General features: G+C 40.0%; 1 protein-coding gene across 1 annotated transcript; it reads right to left on the reverse strand.

Moving 5' to 3' along the window:
- Positions 1 to 1206: 1206 nt before the first annotated feature.
- ERRFI1 (ERBB receptor feedback inhibitor 1) lies at positions 1207 to 20578 on the reverse strand. Its single transcript, XM_075839501.1, has 4 exons — positions 20411 to 20578; positions 6428 to 6623; positions 5788 to 5858; positions 1207 to 5437 (listed from the first exon to the last, which is right to left on the reverse strand). Exons 2-4 carry the CDS (start codon positions 6541 to 6543, stop codon positions 4272 to 4274), a joined length of 1353 nt encoding a protein of 450 aa, XP_075695616.1. The 5' UTR covers positions 6544 to 6623; positions 20411 to 20578; the 3' UTR covers positions 1207 to 4271.
- Positions 20579 to 20817: the final 239 nt, after the last annotated feature.

Below are 20817 nucleotides of genomic sequence, written 5' to 3' on the forward strand. Positions count from 1 at the left end.
TAAGCACTAAAAGATGAGTGTCTTAGGTGTGCGGTTGTAAATTAGGTAATGTAAATAAATGGCAACTGAAATCTGTAACACTTGGAAGCCTTTTGGTGACTGCATTCGATTTTTAGATTTTAATTGGAAGACGTAAAAGGAGGACATATGTGGCTGGAGGTCTCCGGGTCATTGAGACTTGCGCTCGTCATTGGATACCCAAAGGTGCACAAGACGTTCAGCACTTCTCTTCTAGATCTATTGGATGTAGATAACTTCTGTGAGGGGGTTGACTGCGGTTTGATAACCCCGTTTCATTTGCCCTATCAGGACATCTGTGGCTATAAGAAAACACCCTATTAGCGAAAACTAGATCAATGGCCAGAGTAGATCTCAACACTAAAATACATCAGAGACGGTTCCTATCAACAATCAATGGTATATATGTACATGAAATTCTCCTTCGTATAGGCCATCAATGTTTATTCGATGATGGTCCGAACCCAAGGATCACAACCAATCATAATGTAGGTGCATTTATTGTTCACATAGGCAGAGCGGCACAGGCAGCCATGAGACGAACTAGGGTGACCCCACAGTACAAGGCACTGTCGAGTGTAGAGAGGAGCCACTGTGCCTAGGTAAACCATAAAGGTCCCTTTCTTGTGGTGATTGGTGGGATTACCAGAGCTTGGACCTCCACCCATCAGTCAAGGCTTATCCTAATTATAAGCCATCAATTGTACAGTCCCGGAGTACCACTGTTAATAGTGAGGTTTCCGACTATTTCCAAAGAATTCAGGAAATATTTTCAACACATCTGGCCATGCCATGTAATTCTCTATTGAAAGGGAGCTCACTTCCCAAACAACCTAAAAAAGCTCACATAGCCCTTATTCCGAAAGATGGCCAACTTTTTTTTATGTGGAATATTACCCCTATCATGCCTATGGGTGAAGCACAGATTTCATACTTTACCTTGGGATGAGCTTTCTTATTGTTACTCCCCTCTCCCACTAGATAAATACCCTTTATATGAGCTGCCAAGAGGAGTGGGGGAGAGGAAGTGACAAAAATTCGGACATTGGAAAATTAGTTGCCTCTTTCCATTCTCATGAAGTTCTTGACAAGTTATACATATTTACTACACCGGCAGTAAATAAAATATTGTCCCCATGGACTATAGATCTTAGTGGGTCAAGGAAGAAACTGGCACCATAAGCAATGTCATAAATAAGTATATTATAGCTTTATTAATTTCAAAAAGACATGATAACACACAGTATTATCCAAAAATAACAAAATGAACAGAATCATTCTTTGTCAAATACTGTACATCTGCCGGAATATCAGTGCATTTTATGCTAATATTTATACCTTCATTTAGTCTGTATTAAAAAAAAAAAAATGTAACTTAAATAGTTAATTATACATCAGTTTCAAACTGTAAACAGCATGTGTATCACTGGTCTATGAAGAGACAGATACAAGGGGTGATGTATTAACACTAGTGCACAGGTAAGCGGGGGTGTTACCCTCAGCAACCAATCAGGTCACTGCTTTCATTTTCCTTCTATAGTTAAAATGTGATGTCATCTGATAGGTTGCTATGAGCAACACTACTGTCCATACTTGCACCGGCTTTTATAGATCTTCCCTACAGTGTTGTATCAATTTTTTTTATTCCCAGCAGCAACTCTTTTCCTTTTTAAACATTCCAAAAACAGGGACAACCAAAAAGCACTCACAATGTAGGGACGCAAATCCTTCTGCCCATGGGTGAGGGTGTTGCGCCATACCTGACGAGTAGCTTGCCCATCCCTGTAAGCGTGACATTGGAAACTGCTAATACATCTCAGTTTCTTCTAAATGTCTACATTTTAGGGAAAAGAAGCCAATAAAAATATAGATGAAAGGAAAGAAGCTTTTTTTTTACTTACAAAAAGGCACAAACATACATTTCCTGGTAGAATGAGGGAAGATGATCCACTGTGGGTTCTGAATTAATACTCCTGGTATATTCTATCAGACACCGCAGGTTGCCTCTGTATCCTTGTTGCCTATGACAGAGGCGGCCATTTTAGGGGAGAAGAGCTTGGGGGGGGGGGATTCAACTTTGCTGGCCTTCATAGAACGTGTAGATGGGCCTACTCCGCACAGCTCTGTTAAAAATAGGACCAGAGGGCAACCGTACTCCGTCATGCCACCTTCAAGAGCATGCATTTCGATTGGACAAGGCCTCCTCGGCTATCTCGCCTGGCAATTCTGCTGCAAAACACTTGGAACCAGCAATAAAGTGCCTCAGTGATATCACTGGTTAAAAGTGACTAGAACCGACTTCTCATATTGAAGAGTTCATTGAATAATTCGTTAATTAACTCATTCAGCAAGACATGTTTTTTTTCTCGTCATAATTAGCTTTGATGAATGGATATTGGTCCCTATGATGGACTGTTAATCTATGCATTTACTCCCGATTGTAAATAAAGGGCCAGCAACAGTTAAACATTATAGGCACATATTATATTCTGCTCCAAATGGAAATATACTTTTTAGTTAAGGTTTGGAAGACTGGATCAAAATTGAGTATTCTAAAAAATATATATATAGCATTAGGGGCTATCAAAAATAAAAATCTAATTTCCACCGTTCCAAATTGGGAACCCAATGCAGGGATCTTTTTGAAACGTTTGAGCTTAGATAAAACATCTGCTCAGGCTTGGAGAACTTCATTCTCCCTCATTTCAGTTGTTATGGTTTGTTGCCCACCCAGCCATTACCATGGGCCTACACTGTTCAAATCATAGTCCCGTGTACACTAGTAATTTTTCTTGGTGTAGCCCATTGGCCTCAATCTCGACTTCATATTTGACCCACCTAATGTAAAGTTTTGTTGATAGGAACGCCCTTGGCCCACTCAATGGAAAACTACTGCTCTGTCCTCTATGATTAATCAGTTATAAGACCATATAATTTTTAGCTCTCTGCTTGTCTAAAACGGAGAGTCCTGTGAATCAGGAAAAAAAAAAAAAAGAAAAAAGTCCATATATATGTATACACACAGATTATACCACCACACACTCTAACTCCTCTATTGACCTTGGCAAAACGTTTGAGGTCATGCCACTCGTTCCCAGTAAGTTTGTGCATAACTTCCTGTAGAACGATCGTGCCACGTGCCACCGATTATATTTGCTATAGATTTATTCAACGCACAAGGGAAAAAAAAAAATACTGAATAGATGTGAGTTACACAAGGCCAGCTTGTGCTTCAGATCTATATTAGAAAAAGAGGAAAAGAATGAACAGAGAGAATGTACTGGCAATCTAGAATAAACACTTTACTAGAACCTTAGAAAAGAACACTGGGTTTTCTTCATTTTTCATTTCACTCTTTGGACCATAAGAGGAAGGTAAAGCAGAGTCTGACAAATACGAAACGAAGTACGTGAACAGGAGCTAATTGTTCCAGTCATCTACATAGTAGAGGCAGCCATTTTGTTAGTCACTTGCCTTGACCATACAGCCTTTCGAACCAGTGACATCACAGAGACCTAAGGCACCCCACCAAGTGACGTCATAAGTTCTACTAGAGGTTGGCTTGTTTGGACAACACCATCTCAGATTTGCCAGAAGCCAAGAAAATTTCTGCCTCCACAGTTTAGATTGACAGGTCCATGGAAAACAGATGAAAATTTCCCATTCAGAACATTTTAGAAATTACATTTGTTTGTGCTTTTTTATTATCTAGAAATAGATAAAATAAAAAACGGTGTTCTAATCTAACAGAACACACAGCTAGCAGCTTGTTGAGCTTAGGCCTACATTGAAGTCCTGATCTTCAGACAAGTTAAGAGGCAAAAGTTTTAGGAAGGGTTAAAAACAAAGTAGGATACACAAATACTGCACTATTCTTCTCGAAACCATTCCGTTTTCATAAAATATCAGCAGTAGAAAGTCACAGAGTAATCTTTTCATATGTAACTGCACAACCTATCCTTACTGTGGTCTACAGAAAGGGACTGTTCAGCAGTGACTTCGGCTCCTCGCCCACCCATCACATTGACACAACTATGAAATTATACCTCACATTATTTTAATAAGTAGACCATTCATAGGTTCCATATCGGTTCAGTTTTTGCTTCATAGAAACTGGAAAGGATCACTTAGAACTTAGAAAATAATTTTAGTCTTTGTTTCTTTAGTTCAGTTTGTCCTTGTTCCACCTCTGAACCAGCCATATAGGCAAAGTAACATCCTGTAGTATGCTAATGACCTATTCATCCCATACGTTACAGAGAAACTACATCCGGAAAGTGTTTGCGCTTGGTATGGCTATTGTCCAATTTAGCCTTGGCATCCGGCTTTGTAGAAGCTGAAGATAGGCTACTGTCACTAGACCACGCTTCAGAGCTTGCGTCTTTAGATTCTGTAAAATACTTTTCATATCGGTAAAGGTACGGGGGCTTCTCTGGTAAAAGATAATAATGTGTCGAACTGGCCTTCTTTCCATTTTCTATAATGGGCAAAATGCAAGGGATCTTATTGGCGGATCCTTCACTGTTTTGTCTTTGAAGAGCTTTATTGCTAACGTATTTTGGGTCTGGTGCAAAACTCTGAGTTGGGGGCATTACACCATTGAGGTATGAAGGCAGACTCTTCGGGCTTGGTGTACGAGAGTTGCTCCTGGATAAAGGTTCTCTTGGTGGTACCTTAGGAGGTCGGTCCTCATCACTGTATGTGGTTGAGGAAACTTCTGCCGACCACCTTCTGTAATCTGGTTTTATTGGCCTAGGGGGTATTGGAATCCTTGGTGGAACTTTAGGTTTATCTTCATCTGAATTAGGAGAAGTCCTATATGCATGTATCCGAATAGCAGGTTTATTATATGATCCAGCTGGCCCAGAATGAGACCTCCTTAGCCTCCTATGACATTGTTCGGGTTTCTGAGGTTTTAAGTTTTGTACACATTCATTCTGTTGACATGTTGGGATTTCATCTGCTTTTTTGGTGGCAGATACGGATTCAAAATAGGCATAATTGATCTGTCCACATCCCCTGAAGCTTCGCCTGCTCGGAACACCATACTTAAATGCCAAAGGTCTTCCATCTTGTATGAGCAAGTCAGTCTCGGAACTGGTAAGAAATTCAACCTCACTATCTGCCTCATCCAGAGAATGATCTTCTGAAATTGGGAGAGGCGGTAAAGGTCTTGAGCTCCGATCGCTAAGAGGAATGGCATAAAATTGTGGTGGTCCACTTTTAACAGGCGTTAAAGGAGGGGTCCTCTCTGCCCCTTCATTCATTGACAGTTTCTTAAAAGAAGGAACAACTTGGTCATCTTCACAGTTTGTAGAATGTTCTATGATAGGCATGGTAAGATGAAGAAAGGTAGATTTCTTCATGCAGTTTTCAGAGCAGCAATGTCCATTCACGGTGGTTGGCCTAGAATGTGGACCTGAAAAAGACAACCAGAAATGTAATATTTGATTTCCCTGCGTCTACAGTTATACGAATATTTTTTGATGACTTATATTTGGACTTGGAGTGCAGAATTGGTAAACCCCATGTGAATTACACTGTTAGGGGACTTTGAAGTAGCATATTTTTGCTGTGGTCAAGTATTGCTTTTTCATTTCCAAGATCTGGTAGAACAAATCTGTAAACTAGTTCAGACACAAGGTGGAGCTTCCAACAACAACCATTCGGATTCAAGCTTTGTCCAAAATTAAAACAAAGGCTCCGATTTTGGTCTACAGTTAGACCTGAGGACTATATATTTTTGAAAACTACTAAGGACAGACTTACCAATAGAGGAAGTTTGCTGTTGAGCAGGGGATTTTATAACGTACGGCATAGAATCCATCCCGTAGAATGTACTGCAACAGAAACAAAGATTATTATAAATGACATCATCTGAATTATCATTAGCGCTTAGATTTAACGATTACTTTAATGTTCTGGCCTTATTAATATTACTACTACCCTTTGGCAGATGTAATGGTGGTCATATTGGGTGTCACCAAAAACAGACGTTAACTGAACAGATTTTTTTAAGTCACAATCTCATATTTCCATGGGAATTTTTTATTTTAAGTGGCAAATATCTTCTATAAAGCAGTAAATTTTTAGTCTCAGTCTGCAGCACTAATTTTGCCATTAAAATTACTGTAATCCCAACTTCCTGATGGACACCATTATTAGCCAGTGGGGTCCGTCCGGGTCCGTTCAAAGGCAACTCTGTATAGCGGTCATGGCTTTGTTACGAAGGTAACCAAGATGCTAATGTGAACAGAGGTTTGAAGGAACCAAACAATATTCTGAAACTTAAACCAGTTACTCAACCCCAATGAGTTCTTCCACTTAGGTTGACTTAAATGTTAGGTCTTATTTTAAACTAGAAGAATGAGTTTTAATGTCTAACATGTTATCAAATCCCATTACTTACTTTTCATACTCGCTATGATTTGCCCAACATGATTTGCCGCACATTAAACCCTGCGCACTGTGCATAAAGCTGTTTTTCAAAGAGACGTCTTGAGTTGCGAGCCCAGCTGTTGTCATTGTGTCTTGTTCCTCGTAGACTTTAGCTATTCACAAAGAGTTCCAGACATGGGATCTACGAGCAGCTGTCATTCCTTCAGCTGCAAGAAAAAACAAAAAGAAAGAAAAATAATGATTATACAATGATATAACAGTCTAAACACATGGTGGATATAGGACAGGGTGATATCACTGCGTACTTATGCAATTTTATGCAGATTTACAAGTCACATAGGCCGGGCATTCTTCATGATCAAGAGGAGCGTAGCACATCAAATTATATTAAATGACAGCTTCTTGTATGTCCAAGTACATTTCTCACGAAGAGGATCGTGCCAAGTAATATTTTTCATCTACATTAGATATACTATGGTCCGGATTTGAGTCTCCTATACAGTAATAATAACCAACCCTTACAATAATTATTTGAGGACCAGATAAGGCCCACGTTTGGGGGACAACGCGAGGCTCGCACTCGGACGACAACGCGAGGCTCGCACTCGGACGACAACGCGAGGCTCGCACTCGGACGACAACGCGAGGCTCGCACTCGGACGACAACGCGAGGCTCGCACTCGGACGACAACGCGAGGCTCGCACTCGGACGACAACGCGAGGCTCGCACTAGGAGGACATTATGAGGAACTCTACAATATGTTCTTTGCTCTGGCAAGTCCTGCAGACAAACATTACCTTATATCTAAAGCGTGTCAGACACCTACTCTGTATTTAGACATAACGCAGCTAGACAAACATATGGGTGGTGGATTTGTATTTGTTTATAACCAGTCCCATGAATGAGAAGGGGAACTGTAGTAGGATTGACTTCGCCTACGTTCATGGTCAAGTCTTTTTCTTTTAATACATCCTGGCAACCACATAGCATTACAGAGTGACTATTACATGTTCCTCAATGCAACCTTGTGATGGACAATAACCGTACAGAGCAATGTTGTTCTTGGGGATTCATGATGAATGAATTCATTAGGCTTAGAGATTTTGCACATTGCTTATAAATGTTTGTATCAAATGGTCCATATAAAACAAGCATTCTCTTGTAACCCAGAAATTAAACATATTCAAAACAGCACCCCCGATCTACCATGTGCCATTTATTCTACGGATGTCTTATGTGGCAGAGAAGCCTTTGGGCCCCCTTAGGCGCCAGAGCCCGGGTGCAACTTCTACCTCTGCACTTCTTATAGCTATGCCCCTGCTGGGACCATCAAATGTTTTTTTTATTATAACTGGATTTTCACTTGCTTTAAAGGGGACTGTAAAATTTTGAAATGAACCATATACTGGCTTGTTAAAGGGGTTGTCCGCTTTTCACAGTCCCTTATTGTTGGAATGGTCCGCTGACAATAAGCTGCTGCTGGGACCCCAAGTGATCAGCTGTAATCTTTGGGTGAAAAAAAGTATTACATTTCCCTACAGCGCCACCACAGAAAAAATTAAGCATTACACAGTCTAGACAATGGACTGTCTGTGTAATACGTGGATGTGCTGGGTCCTCCGGAGCAAGAGACGCTCTTTGTAACTGCTCCCCTTTATGGCTAATAGATGTTGGTCCTGACCAGGAATTTCTATTCCTCCAAAATTCTTTCATAGGGTATTTCAAAATATGTATTCTAAACCAGACAGCCCCTAACGTGCACAATAATCAGGCATATCGGTCATTTGGGGCGGGGGGGGGGGGGGGGGGGTTACCTACCGCTATCAGGCTCATACCAACACTAGAGTCAGCCTATTACCTAGCCTGGCTGATAACAGGGAGCAACATGGAGATAACATCGACTAGAAGTTTAATGTTTTTTTTCAAGCCTTAATACTTTATTTGGACATTTTAGATTTAGAAACGTTTCTATTCTGAGTCTTCAAAAATATATTAGGCCATATTTGTATTTTGGAGGGACAGTGCCCTTAAAAACACCCCTGTGATGTTACTCTGTGTACACGCGTTTCTATGGAGCCTCTCATGGAAAGTAGAATTGATTCTGCCCATTTATCATGGAGTCTCGTGTTTTGACTGCTGGCATCAGACTTCATCTGCGTTTTCTTCCATGTATGGACTTCTAAGATCATGGTTTGTTTTTGTGACAAGCACCGAGTCCTAAGCACAAAATGTTCTGATCATAAGCATCCGTTTAGCCATTAGGATGATAACGTATCCTACATGTAGAACTATATTTCACCAGTACATATAAGTCCTTGAGTCATCTTTTTCCGTTATTCCACTCTGGGAAGGCTGGGTGGCTACTAATATGGCTGCTATATAAGCACCCACAGGGTTTCCACCCAGCTTTCCAAAAAGAGGCAAATTTGTCATTCAGGACTCAAGGAAAGATGGTCGACAAACCCTGTTAAGGGCTGTAATGGCCATATTGGTAGTCACCCAGCTTTACCAGAAGCAGATAAAAAGGCTGCATAGAATTTGTTTACAGCTTGACAATAGGAAACTCATTTACATATTTACCTGTGATTTTTTATTTTAGGTAAATTTAATTTTTAATCCTATTAAAAGATTTTGGTTTCAGCCTACTAGATTTTTTGGCGGTGGAAATATTTGGTGACCGGTTATAATTTACAGCATAGGATACCATTAGAATGGTACAGTGGAAATATAAACAGTGGCGTGGTCCGTATCAACCAATCAGATCACTGCTTTCATATTTCAGGTTGCACAATAGATGTAGTGTTCTGATTGGTTGATATAGGCCACTTCTTTACTACGTTTTTTTGCACCACTTTCATAAATCTCCACTTTTATCTTTACTAGAAATAAAATACATAGAACAAAAACAAACTACAAAAATACATAAAGTCAGAGGACCTTTCACATTTTATTCTAGGAGTATCCAGATGTACAGGAGAAAACGGTGCAGGTTACATGCGTCCGCCCCTCCCTTGTCTACAAGATTGACCAGAGTCCATACCTGCGTGAATCATTACGCCACTGTAAAGATTGGAGGAAATACTGTTTATTTAGTCTTTAGTGTTCCATTTTGGGAATGTGTAACCCTGGAGTGTTAACGTTTTACATTGTAGGTTGTAAAGTCCAGCCGGTTAATTTCCTTTGGAAAGTCTCAGCATTAGGTAGTGAATGGACATTAAAGGGGTTACATGAGATTAGATAAAGGGTTCTACTTTTTTTCCCCCACTAGAAACAGTGGAAATCCCTACAAGCTGATCACAAAGTGTGCTCCTGCTGCAACACCCAGCGATCAGCTGCAATCTGCAGGGAAAACTGGCAGGAAGTGTTTCATTTCCCTGCAGTGCCACCACAGGGGAAATGATGCATTACACAGTGCCCATTCAAATCAATGAGTTGTCTGTGTAATGCAGGGCAGGACAGGTCCTCCAGAGTGAGAGACGCTCTATGTAATCACTTTCTACTCTAATCTAAAGCACTAGATATAATAAAGCACCATAAATATGTAGTATTTTCCATCTACCCCTCCCTCCATGCACAGCCAGACACCAGGAATTTTATTATGATGACAAAGTGGTCACTTACATTCCCAGCTATGTACTCACAAATTACTACACGCAAAAGCAGCGACATAGATGGATGTGTCTGGCCGCAGTCCGTCTCCCCACTGCCATTTGTAAGCCAGGATATAAAAACAAACGTGTCAATGGAGTATAAATATAAAATCCTAAATAAGTCAAACATGTACAAATGTTCACATTAGCTGCACTTTACAAGATGAGCCAAGACAGGAAGTCAGATAAGGGAGTATTGGTAAGTGGATGCTTAATGCCTAGTAGCGGACAGGTCTCAAGGGATGTCTAGAATGTCCATTAAGAGGCTTTAGATACATGGCTCCTAACAAACGCAGAATAGGAAGGCCTAATGAGAACTTGTCACCGCTTTATGAAACAGCTCTTGAAAGGTACTGCACTGATACTCCTTGTGGAGATCCAGCTGGTAGGGAGTACAATGCTCTCTGGGAAAAAAAAAAATGCAAAATAGCACTTCATGTAACCACCACTGTTCTAGGCAATCAGCAGGGTAGCAGTAAGCTCTTGGGACCTGATGCAAAGACTATACCATAGCCTACCAACTAACCAGCAATGTCTTTCCTCCTTATTTTATTTATATACACTAAAATGAAGCATTTAGTTTAGGGAGTTCTCTCCGTATAGCATGATTATATTATTGCACAGTGGGCTTGATCCATCATTGTGCCTCCAGTAGTGGACGGATTCCAACCTCTGCACTCGCTATGTGGGTTTCATTCGGAATACCAGGCATTTTTACTGTGCGTCTAATTCAATGGCCTAAATTTTTCACACTATCCTCCCCAATATAATATGGCCACTAGATGGCACTGTTCTACTGTAATCTGCTGAAGTAATATATGTTGCAGCCCCTAATCAAATATAAACATCAATATATACCTAAACTAAATATTATATATATATATACACACACACACACACACTATATGTATTTATATTATGTTAGGTTATAATAAACAATCCCAATATCTTCATATGAGAGGCATTTTTAACACATATAAAAGCGCTCAATGATAGGTTACCGTGTACCCTATAGCAACAGTGGACTTATGGGTTGTCGACATATCCCAACCCCCACCTGCACCACTGCTATATCTCATCATTTTTTGTCAGCGTTTGTGTAACTAGGATCTGCTCCAAATTCCCTGTGGAATTCCAAAGTTTGAATGAAAACGTAAAATATTTATACTTGCTCTAAAAAAAGATTATTTTTGTTACTCTTTTAAAAATTGTGCTCGCTTCCAAGCGTAGGGGGGGGGGGGGGGAATCCATCTCCAGCCTTGCCTATGACAAACAAACGGAGTCTTTGTGTCAAACGAGGTGACCTGCCTTGGGTTTCTGCGGAGAATTGTGAATGGGAAGTATTATAAATGTGGGGAGCGCTGCGTGGACAGGAAAGAAAAGAAAGCGATGGGGGAAGAGGATACAAAGTAATTATATACTGTTGACAAGTCAACTTAGAAGATTCGTGGGAAGCAAAATAAAGGCCCTGAAACGCGTTTGATACATTTCGGTTTGATCGTCATGTGTATTCGTGCAAGGTTTGATGTGTGAACGTAGAATCGAATGGAGTCGCTACTGAAGTCTATCTGGTCATTGAAAATCCTGCGACATAATACAGCTCAAATAACGTAAATGCGCAATGTCAAAGGCAACCAATCAATATCGGTTTTGTCGCCCTAAGCTGAGCAATGAATGGAAGGGTCTCTTTGGTTGCTATGGGTTGCAGGACACTTGTGCAATGGTAGTAAATAGACAATACGGCACCAGTGTTGTAATACATGACAGCTTTATTCCATTTCATCACCGACTTTAGAAACTTCTTTTGTTCCATATCAAAAAGGTGAACAAACCATGCGTCTGCTATAAGGCTCTTGGAAAGAAAGGGCCCGGCCATGGTTGGTCCCATCTACTTTGCCATTGGGTGTTGAGAACCTGTCAGGACTCCGCTCTTCAGAGAAACTGGATTGATAGGAAATATACAGGAAGGGGGTTGGCCCATGAAAAGGGTGTCGTGGGGGACCCTTCCGGCCTGGGTGGCGTAATCTGGCACAATTTTAATATTTGCTATGGGACCTGCTCTACTATGCACGCCACTGTCTGTAGCAATTAGTGGGACATCTGCTCATTATTGGACCCCCTGAGGGTGGCAGACACCTGCAGAACACCATAAAATTGGATATCTTAAAAATCCCAGCAATAGGTCATGGAATAGAACAAACACTGTCAAAAATGACAGCAGCCAAAATGTTTTGTTCGCAGTTTTTCAGGCACGTCTCTAAGGCTTCTTTTGGCCATTCAGCCATGATGAAGGGAGGGATCCGTAATTAAAACGTATCACCTTGTGCTAGGTCGCTGGCATATTACCAATGAAAGACAGTAGTCAATTTAAGGAGGAGAGGCATTTCTGTGACACATATATCATTATCATGCACTGCCCTTCCTAATCTCCCGCTCACTACAAGCAGTTCTTAAAGGGGAAACCACAATTCTACAATACACACTGATATCCAAAGTTTCTAAAGTGGTATAAAATACAAAGCACAATTACAAATTTACGCCTTTTTCTAAATTATTATATATGAAATAAAGCCCTAAATTTAATTAAGAACCTAAATAATTGTCTACAGCCGTTGGGTTCCTTGCCAGTAATATTGTTAGAATTACAATATCATTGTTTCCAAACTCTGCGACAAACCAGATCCTGACAATCAAGTTGCAAATCCAGATTTTTGTTATATGAACATAGTAGCCGTATTCAATAACAACTTCACATTTATATAGCGCTAAACAGTTGGGTAGTCTGGCATCGGTGAGGGCTGGGTTAGACCCATGGTGGTGCCCAGTGATGGATCCACAATGCAGCGGATTGATGTCCATTGCGGTGACTAATTCGTCCCCAATTCTCAATTAGGGTCCTAGAGACCAGTCAATAGACCTCAATGCCAAAATATTGCCCAGCATGTTTTTGGATTGTAACCCAAGTCCCGAGCTGCGCTACCTTACCCAGGATGTATCCAGAAGTGCGCAAGAAGGAAATACATACATACAACTCCTCTTATACACATCAGTCCCTACAACGTATCTGAACAGATTTACACAGGGAACACTTTGGTTCTATACAACGTTCTGTTTTGTCACTTAATAGTCAGTAGTGGACAAAACACATTTTTATTTAGTCTTTTTTTCAGTTTTATGTAAAATTCAGCAGCGCCATCTGCTAATCACTTTCCAGCCGTTCCTACATCTCCCATGGGGTATAATTTGCATAATAATAAATGTGGGAACTGGAGATGAAGGTAGCAGATTAGTTGGCAACACTTCCCAATTTCCTTAAGATTTCCTGAATTAAAAATAAATTACATAAATGATCCAAATTGTCTGTTTTAATAGATATGTTCGCATGGACAAATTCTGGGAAAAATCTATAATATCTATCCATCTATCTATCTATCTCATATCTATCTATCTATCTATCCATCCATCTATCTATCCATCTCATATTTATTTAAAATCTGTCTATCTAATATCTATCCATCTATCTCTCATTTCTATCTATCTATCGAATATCTTTCTATCTATCTCATATCTATCTATCTATCTCTCTATCTATCTACCTAATATCTATTTTTCGAACATCTAAGGCTTTGTTCACACCTGCGTCAGGGTCCCGTTCTGACGTTCCATCTGAGCTTTCCGTCAGAACGAGACCCTGGCTGAAGCAAACGGAAACCTTAGATTGATGTCAATGGTGACGGATCTGGTGCCAATGGTTTCCGTCTGTCTCAGTTGTGCAAGGGTTCTGTCGATTTGACGAAATGAATAGAGCAGTCAACTACGGTATGGATTCCGTCAAAACGACAGACCCCTTGCACAAGCGGGACAAACGGAAACCATTGGCACCAGATCCGTCACCATGGAAATCAATCTAAGGTTTCCGTTTGCTTCAGCCAGGGTCTCGTTCTGACGGAAAGCTCAGATGGAACGTCAGAACGGGACCCTGATGCAGATGTGAACGAAGCCTAATATCTATCTTTCTACCCCATATCTAATATTTATCTACCCAATATCTATCTATCTTATTTTTAGTAGCTAGAAGCTGTAGTATTCCTATATAAATGGTTTATTTATCCTTGAAAAAGGGTCACAGGTCTCTGTAAATAATCTATAATCTGATTGGTCACGAAGGAAAACATTGAACCTCAAAACGGTCTTTAAAAACGGTGTAGTGTTGACCATGGCAACCATAGTCAATGCTTCAGTTTTGAATTCCAGTGCAATTTGAAAAATGAAAGCGGTTCTCTGATTGGTCGCTATGGGCAACAAGACTATATTTCTCTGGGACCGTTTTAAGGCCTGGTGTTGGCCTGAGCTACCAATCAGATTATAGCTTTCATTTTTGTAATGCAAGTCGGACAATGAAAGCAACAATCTGATTGGTTAATCTGGACAAAGCCTCCATTTTTCTTTTGCAGCGTGCCTTATACATTTCCCTGAGGGTCTGCCCAGTGCTTGATCAATTCCAGTAGGAATTTCATTAAACTTTAGCTGTTCTGAGATAAAAGACTGATACTCGGAGCTGCATGCAGGAAACACAGCAAAAATAAACAAACCATGACATTGGGAGGTTGGAAAACACATCTTTTTTTGTTATTCCGCAGACAGGGGCACTTGGCAGTCTCAAGACATTGAAAAGTCAAAACATGACATTTTCTTTTAGAACGCAATGTACTCGGCCTTAGAATTTCACCCACCTCAAATAAAATTCTGACTACAGCATGGCACCAAATTTTGTATATATGTATAAAAGATGAGCGAATCCGCATCCCCCTCCCATGATTCCAGTTTAGTGATCGAATGATAATCTGCCTATTATTGAGCAAATTAATTCCCGGTGTTGTCAATCACTTTTGGCATATAGTCTGCAAATTGATTTGCCCGTTGCATTCTATGGGCCGGTATGTTGGCGGACCAATTTACCGCTCTCTAAAGCATCATGAGCACGACGTTTCCATTATGCCGTCCGGTAATTTTGCGGACCCAAAGGCCTGAATAGTGGCACGGGTCCGCAAAAAGGCACAGGGATAGGACATGTTCTATAATTTGTGAAACCACGAATCCACAATAAACCCTGATGTTTGCGTGGCCTCATAGAAACGAATGAGTTCGTGTGTTATCCGCAAAAAATCCAGATAGCTCACTGAAGAAAAACACTGTTGTGTGCATGAGCCCTAATATACATATTAGTGGAGACAGCGAAGTCTGTGAAGTCTTCATATACACTGTATACCAGCTCTTAAAAGCATATTTTTAGCTCACCTATATCACTCTTCTACACACCCAGGACTTGATGTAGTGTTTTTATGACTAATGGGGAGGAAATACTGTACTAAATGAATGAGCAAGGGGTTATTTGGACTATTTGGATCTAATGGACGTGAAGGTAGAAAACAATGACACAATAGACTCCGATGATGCATGGATCCTCCTGCAAACTTGTTTTTGCTGTCGGAGTTATGCGACCTATTTGCACGCAGTTAATATAGCAGGCATACCATAGTAAGTTGCAGGTGAGCCATCAGGAAGAAAGCTGGAAATTGGAAGGAGAAGAGGGCAGAGGTGGTATGTGAAGCTCCAGAGCCCTGGTGCAAAAGCTATAGCTGTGCCAAAACTAATCATTAGTGGCATAACACTGCATAGGACCTACATACACTATAATATAATAGCATTGTGTGTATAGTAGCATAGCTCAGTCTTGTAGGATTAGATCCTTGCACTATTAGCGGTCTCTGCACCCCCATTTTCAACAAAGCAAACCTGTAGCATGTTGCCTCTATTCTATTTTTGTGGTAGGGGGCTTGTAAGAACCTATTGCAGTTCTCTTATGTGGTAAGGGTTGTGTGAGACCCCACCACTGTTCTCTTGTGTGGTAAGGATTTTGTGAGACCCACCGTTCTCTTGTGGCAGCTGACCTGTGCGTCCCCACTTATCTTATTTAGTAGGAGCTACATGGGACCCCACTACAGTTCTCTTACGTGACAAACCTGCAGTACTCTTATTTTACAGGGGGCCTGTGGGACCCCATCGCTGTTCTCCAATGTGGCAGGAAACAATGTGTGTATGTTAAAACATTTTACTGGCTTTAGTCATAGTAAGAACAAGAATCATCTTCATCCATTTAGCACCGCAGCAGAAGATTCAGCAGTCATGCCAACCACAGCTTATTTCAATGAACAGTAGTGCGCCCTTGGTATGGATCCAACCAGGCTGCTGCTATCTGCAAGGAGATTGTCTGTTCTTATCAAGTTCAATTGGGTTTCCTTGTGTAGTCTAAAAGTGACCTGATAATTTCTATTTAAAAAGCCTCTTGTGTGATGGCAATAGGAGGAAATTCGATAGTAAGCTCCTCTTTGACATGAATAGGATCTGAGTGTAGAGCACTAGGGTAATAATAGGGCTATTGTATAATTCTGGAGCCATCGGTCATATCCAGGAGCCATCCACTCAACCAAGTAGAACTAACTCCCACATGTGCTTACAGTATATCCTCAGGAGCATTGACAGTATTGAAAAATAAAGTCAATATCTCGCCTACAGAATCCATCTTTTGGGATTATGGCCTATAAGAATAACTAAGGGTATATAACGCGTGCAAAATTATATTTACAGTATCTCTATCTATCGATCATCGAATAATCAGTAGCCTCACATTTTCAGGTCTAACTGTTGAAGACTTGATGCCGTAATACATGTCCCAATTTGTGGCCAGTTTGGATACAGAATATATCTAATTCAGTGGGACTTACTGTAAGGGTAGTTTTAGGGTCAAAATGGGGTAAGATATAAAGATATTTAAAAAATATTCCTAATATGTAGTATTATTCTCTACATCCAATTTAGGAGATGGAGAAAGTAGAACCATACCTTACAAGATTCTGTCTAATCTACTAAAGTGAAAAAGCCATATTTTACTTGATGCTACCTCTATAGTCACCATTGCTACCTTTTATATCATAAGTCTAAACATTCAACACCACAACTTAATTTACTCGTGAGAATATATATATATATATATATATATATATATATATATGTATATATATAATATGCTACACAAATTACATAGTTCAACCCCTTTAGCTTATATGCGTTCAATATTTTTAAGGTTGGTGAAACCTTGGGGTCCAGGTAGACATTGCATCTAGAAATGTACCACTCATGTCAGTTTTTAAAGTTCTTATGGTTTGGATATTACAGTAATACTTAACTAAACAGCTAAAACAACTGGTCTAATTGGATTCTGAATTTGTCTAACCCTGAAAATATAAATAATATTTTTATATATATATATATATATATATATATATATATATATATATATATATATATATATCTCCCATCTAAATCATGGTGAGGTGGGTCATTGACACAAATTACCTATTCACTGTCCACCACTATACCACCAGGGAAGGATGGTTGGATCCAGCGTTGGTGGAAATAAAAGGAATCTTTTTCCAAGTTTTAATTATTCTTATTAAAAAATAGGGTATTCGATAGCATATATAGTATCTTGCAATGAAGAAAGGAGTAGTGGTAGGTAGCCTACGCGTTTCGGACGGTATCTCCGTCCTTATTCATGGCTTAAGCCATGGTATCTTAAGCCATGAATAAGGACGGAGATACCGTCCGAAACGCGTAGGCTACCTACCACTACTCCTTTCTTCATTGCAAGATACTATATATGCTATCGAATACCCTATTTTTTAATAAGAATAATTAAAACTTGGAAAAAGATTCCTTTTATTTCCACCAACGCTGGATCCAACCATCCTTTCCTTCAAAGTATACTTTTTTCGTGAGCCACCACGAGGATCCGAGCACCAGGATTATCCATTACAAAAACAAACAACTTTTACAAGGTGAGCTGGAGAAATTCTCCTTATATTACTTGTCTCTATACCACCAGGGCTTGTGTTTCTATGCATAATCACTAGATTTTTCAACAATCTCTGCATGATATCGCTTTAGCCGCTCATGATACACTATGCAGTTCAACAATGTATACATCAGTCATAGAGTCTGGAGGCATAATGGACCCACTGGCCACCATACGGCTACCCTATTACTATTAAACATTGCCCTACGGCATGACGATTTATTTAAACGTTCAGCGACAGTAACATGCTCAGTAGTGTTTTGAAATCTTATTGATAATAGTACGCTGATACACGAGTCCTTAAGAACACGTTGCATCGCTATTTACTGAATGAAGAAATTTGCAGTGACAACATGAGCTAGGTACAAGCCAATATACTCCAAAATTACAGCACACATTTACAATCTCCACCACCACCGCCAGCGAGATAATAATCAGTGAGTCACCATTATGGCTCACCTATGTTCTAGTCATATCATGCGGACAACGCTCTACTACCAATTGTGTAAGCTGTCACTTACCCTGACAGAGGAGAAAAAAAAATTATCTCAATGCTACAGGAATCTACAAAACCAGATTCACAATGGACAGGGGGGAAAAAAATGGCAAGATTTCAATCACAGCATCGGTATTGTTATGCATGTTCCTCTGCAGCACTACAACTCCCAGTATGCAACATGCATAGGAATCAAATCTGGACAGCATTTGAGCAATATATTGCGGTTAGCCGATACAATTCTGACTACAAGGGGTTAAATCAATTAAAGCAGACTCTTTAACATAAGGGGAATAGGTAGATAATATCAGTGTGTGTGTACAGCGCCCAGCAGGATCATAGTCCATGTTGTATGTTTGCAATGCTGATTACTTTAGAATATGTTCTGAAATAAACAAGGCTGCAGCCTGTAAAATAAAATAAAAAAAACCAACCTCACCTTTCTTCACCCCTGACAGTTGCTTCGCAACCGTTCCTGTCATACCTGTGTGGCAGGTGCACCTTTAGCCAGTGACACACCTCCTTAAAGTGACACTTCCAGCCGTAAATCTAGTTACGATTTGGAATTCATTAAGCCGAGATTTCTTTTACAGATAATATTGCTTTCTACGTACACGGCGGCCTCCATAGATACGTGCAACATGTATGGGGGATGAATCACGTTTTGCTACCTGTATGTTATACATTACGCATATGCGGAGATAATGCACAGGATTTTGAAGAGTGTGTTTAAGATATGAAAATTTTGGTAAACCAGTAGTTGGCAAAAATACTTGATTACCAGCCAACCCTTAGATGGTCTGACACTGGACTATGGGGTGCAGACCACAAAGTGGTGGTAGAAGAATAAACCAGAGTATTTTTTAATATTTAGGTCCTTCCTGTTCTGTCTTCTGTCCCTACACTTGAGGTCCCGGCTGAACTGCCAACCCACCAGGGCCACTTGTTTGCCATTTTTGATCATCTAGGATCTGTATGGTCCCAGATTATTGGAATTTTATTGTATATATTCTTTATAGCTATCTATGGATATACACTCCTCTCCATATATACACATAGATCTATATCCCTATACAAGATTTATTATATTTTTCACTATCTCAGTAGTGTGCCAATGGCTAGCAGAGCATGCTGGGAATTCTAGTTCCTCGCAGCTGGAGAAGTACAGTTGCACACACCTCTAGACCCACATATAGCATATCCAAGAAGACGTATTATATATTCTGTCCATAGTTACAGGGTGTCGTTGTAACCACCTAATTCTAGGGTCTCCACTTTATTTGGAAGATGTATAGGATAATATCTTACAATTTGTCTCCTTAGAAGGATTCTGACACTTCTAATTTGTAACAACCTCAGATAAACTGCAGCGACAATGTTGCTAAAATCTGCCCCATTACAGAGAATGGAAACAAACTCATGATAGAGCCAAGGACACCTATGTGTAGGTTACTAGACGTGTGTGTTATTATTTATTATGACTATAGATGTACGATAGATAGACTAAGTAATAGAGTGTAAGCTCTGGGGTCCTCTGCTTCCATTGTCCATAGTGTCAATGAATATTCTACGTATGTTCTACTGATTGTAGCGTAACTATAAGATATAATGAATATTATGCTTAGATTCATATATACATAGGACTGCAGGTAAACCTACTGTATTATCTTAAAGAAACAGTTCAATGACAAATTCAGCACTGCTACATACACACATATATATATATATATATATATATATATATATATATATATATATATATATATATATATATATATATCTCAAGATCCTATAGCAATAATATTATTGATTGCCGGCCCTTTATTATCCTACTAGTTACATAATTAACAGGTTAGAAAAAAGACATATGTCCATCAAGTTCAACAATTTCCAGTGGCCAGTAAGGCTGATACTCGTACTGAGGCTCGTACCTGTACGTGGAGGGTAAGCTCAGCTCATGTTTATCTTCCCCGCATGATACAAGCGTTTCCTGTGCGTTACGGTTCTAGAATCCAGAGCATTCCAGAGGCTTCTTCTGCCGTACAGAGCGCTGCTTGTTATGTCCCTGTGCGTGCCTGACTCCACATTCACTAGCCAGTGTGTAATTCCTCCAGCCTTCTAGAGGGAGGCCAGTTTATATGAATGGGCAGTGACATCACATATATACGCCTACCACTAGGTTGTGCTTCTTAAAAGGGCAACAGCCTGCGTGGGGGTGGGGGTGGGGGTGGGTCCCATGAAAGAAGTGTATGTGTGTGTTTGTGTCAATGATGGATGACTAGTGTTATATCATATTATAGTTCTATGCAGCCCCCTACATGGGAAGTTAGGAAGTTAC

This window comes from Rhinoderma darwinii, chromosome 10 (assembly GCF_050947455.1).
Source record: "Rhinoderma darwinii isolate aRhiDar2 chromosome 10, aRhiDar2.hap1, whole genome shotgun sequence".
In the NCBI taxonomy this organism is placed as follows: domain Eukaryota; kingdom Metazoa; phylum Chordata; class Amphibia; order Anura; family Rhinodermatidae; genus Rhinoderma; species Rhinoderma darwinii.

Bases quoted from the DNA above. Each gene is read 5' to 3' on its own strand.
- ERRFI1 (XM_075839501.1), bottom strand. From the start codon at position 6,543: ATGACAACAGCTGGGCTCGCAACTCAAGACGTCTCTTTGAAAAACAGC. The intron at 5,859-6,427 runs GTAAGTAATGGG...TTTCTGTTGCAG, and splicing joins AATCATAGCGAGTATGAAAA to TACATTCTACGGGATGGATT. The intron at 5,438-5,787 runs GTAAGTCTGTCC...TGTCTTTTTCAG, and splicing joins ACAGCAAACTTCCTCTATTG to GTCCACATTCTAGGCCAACC.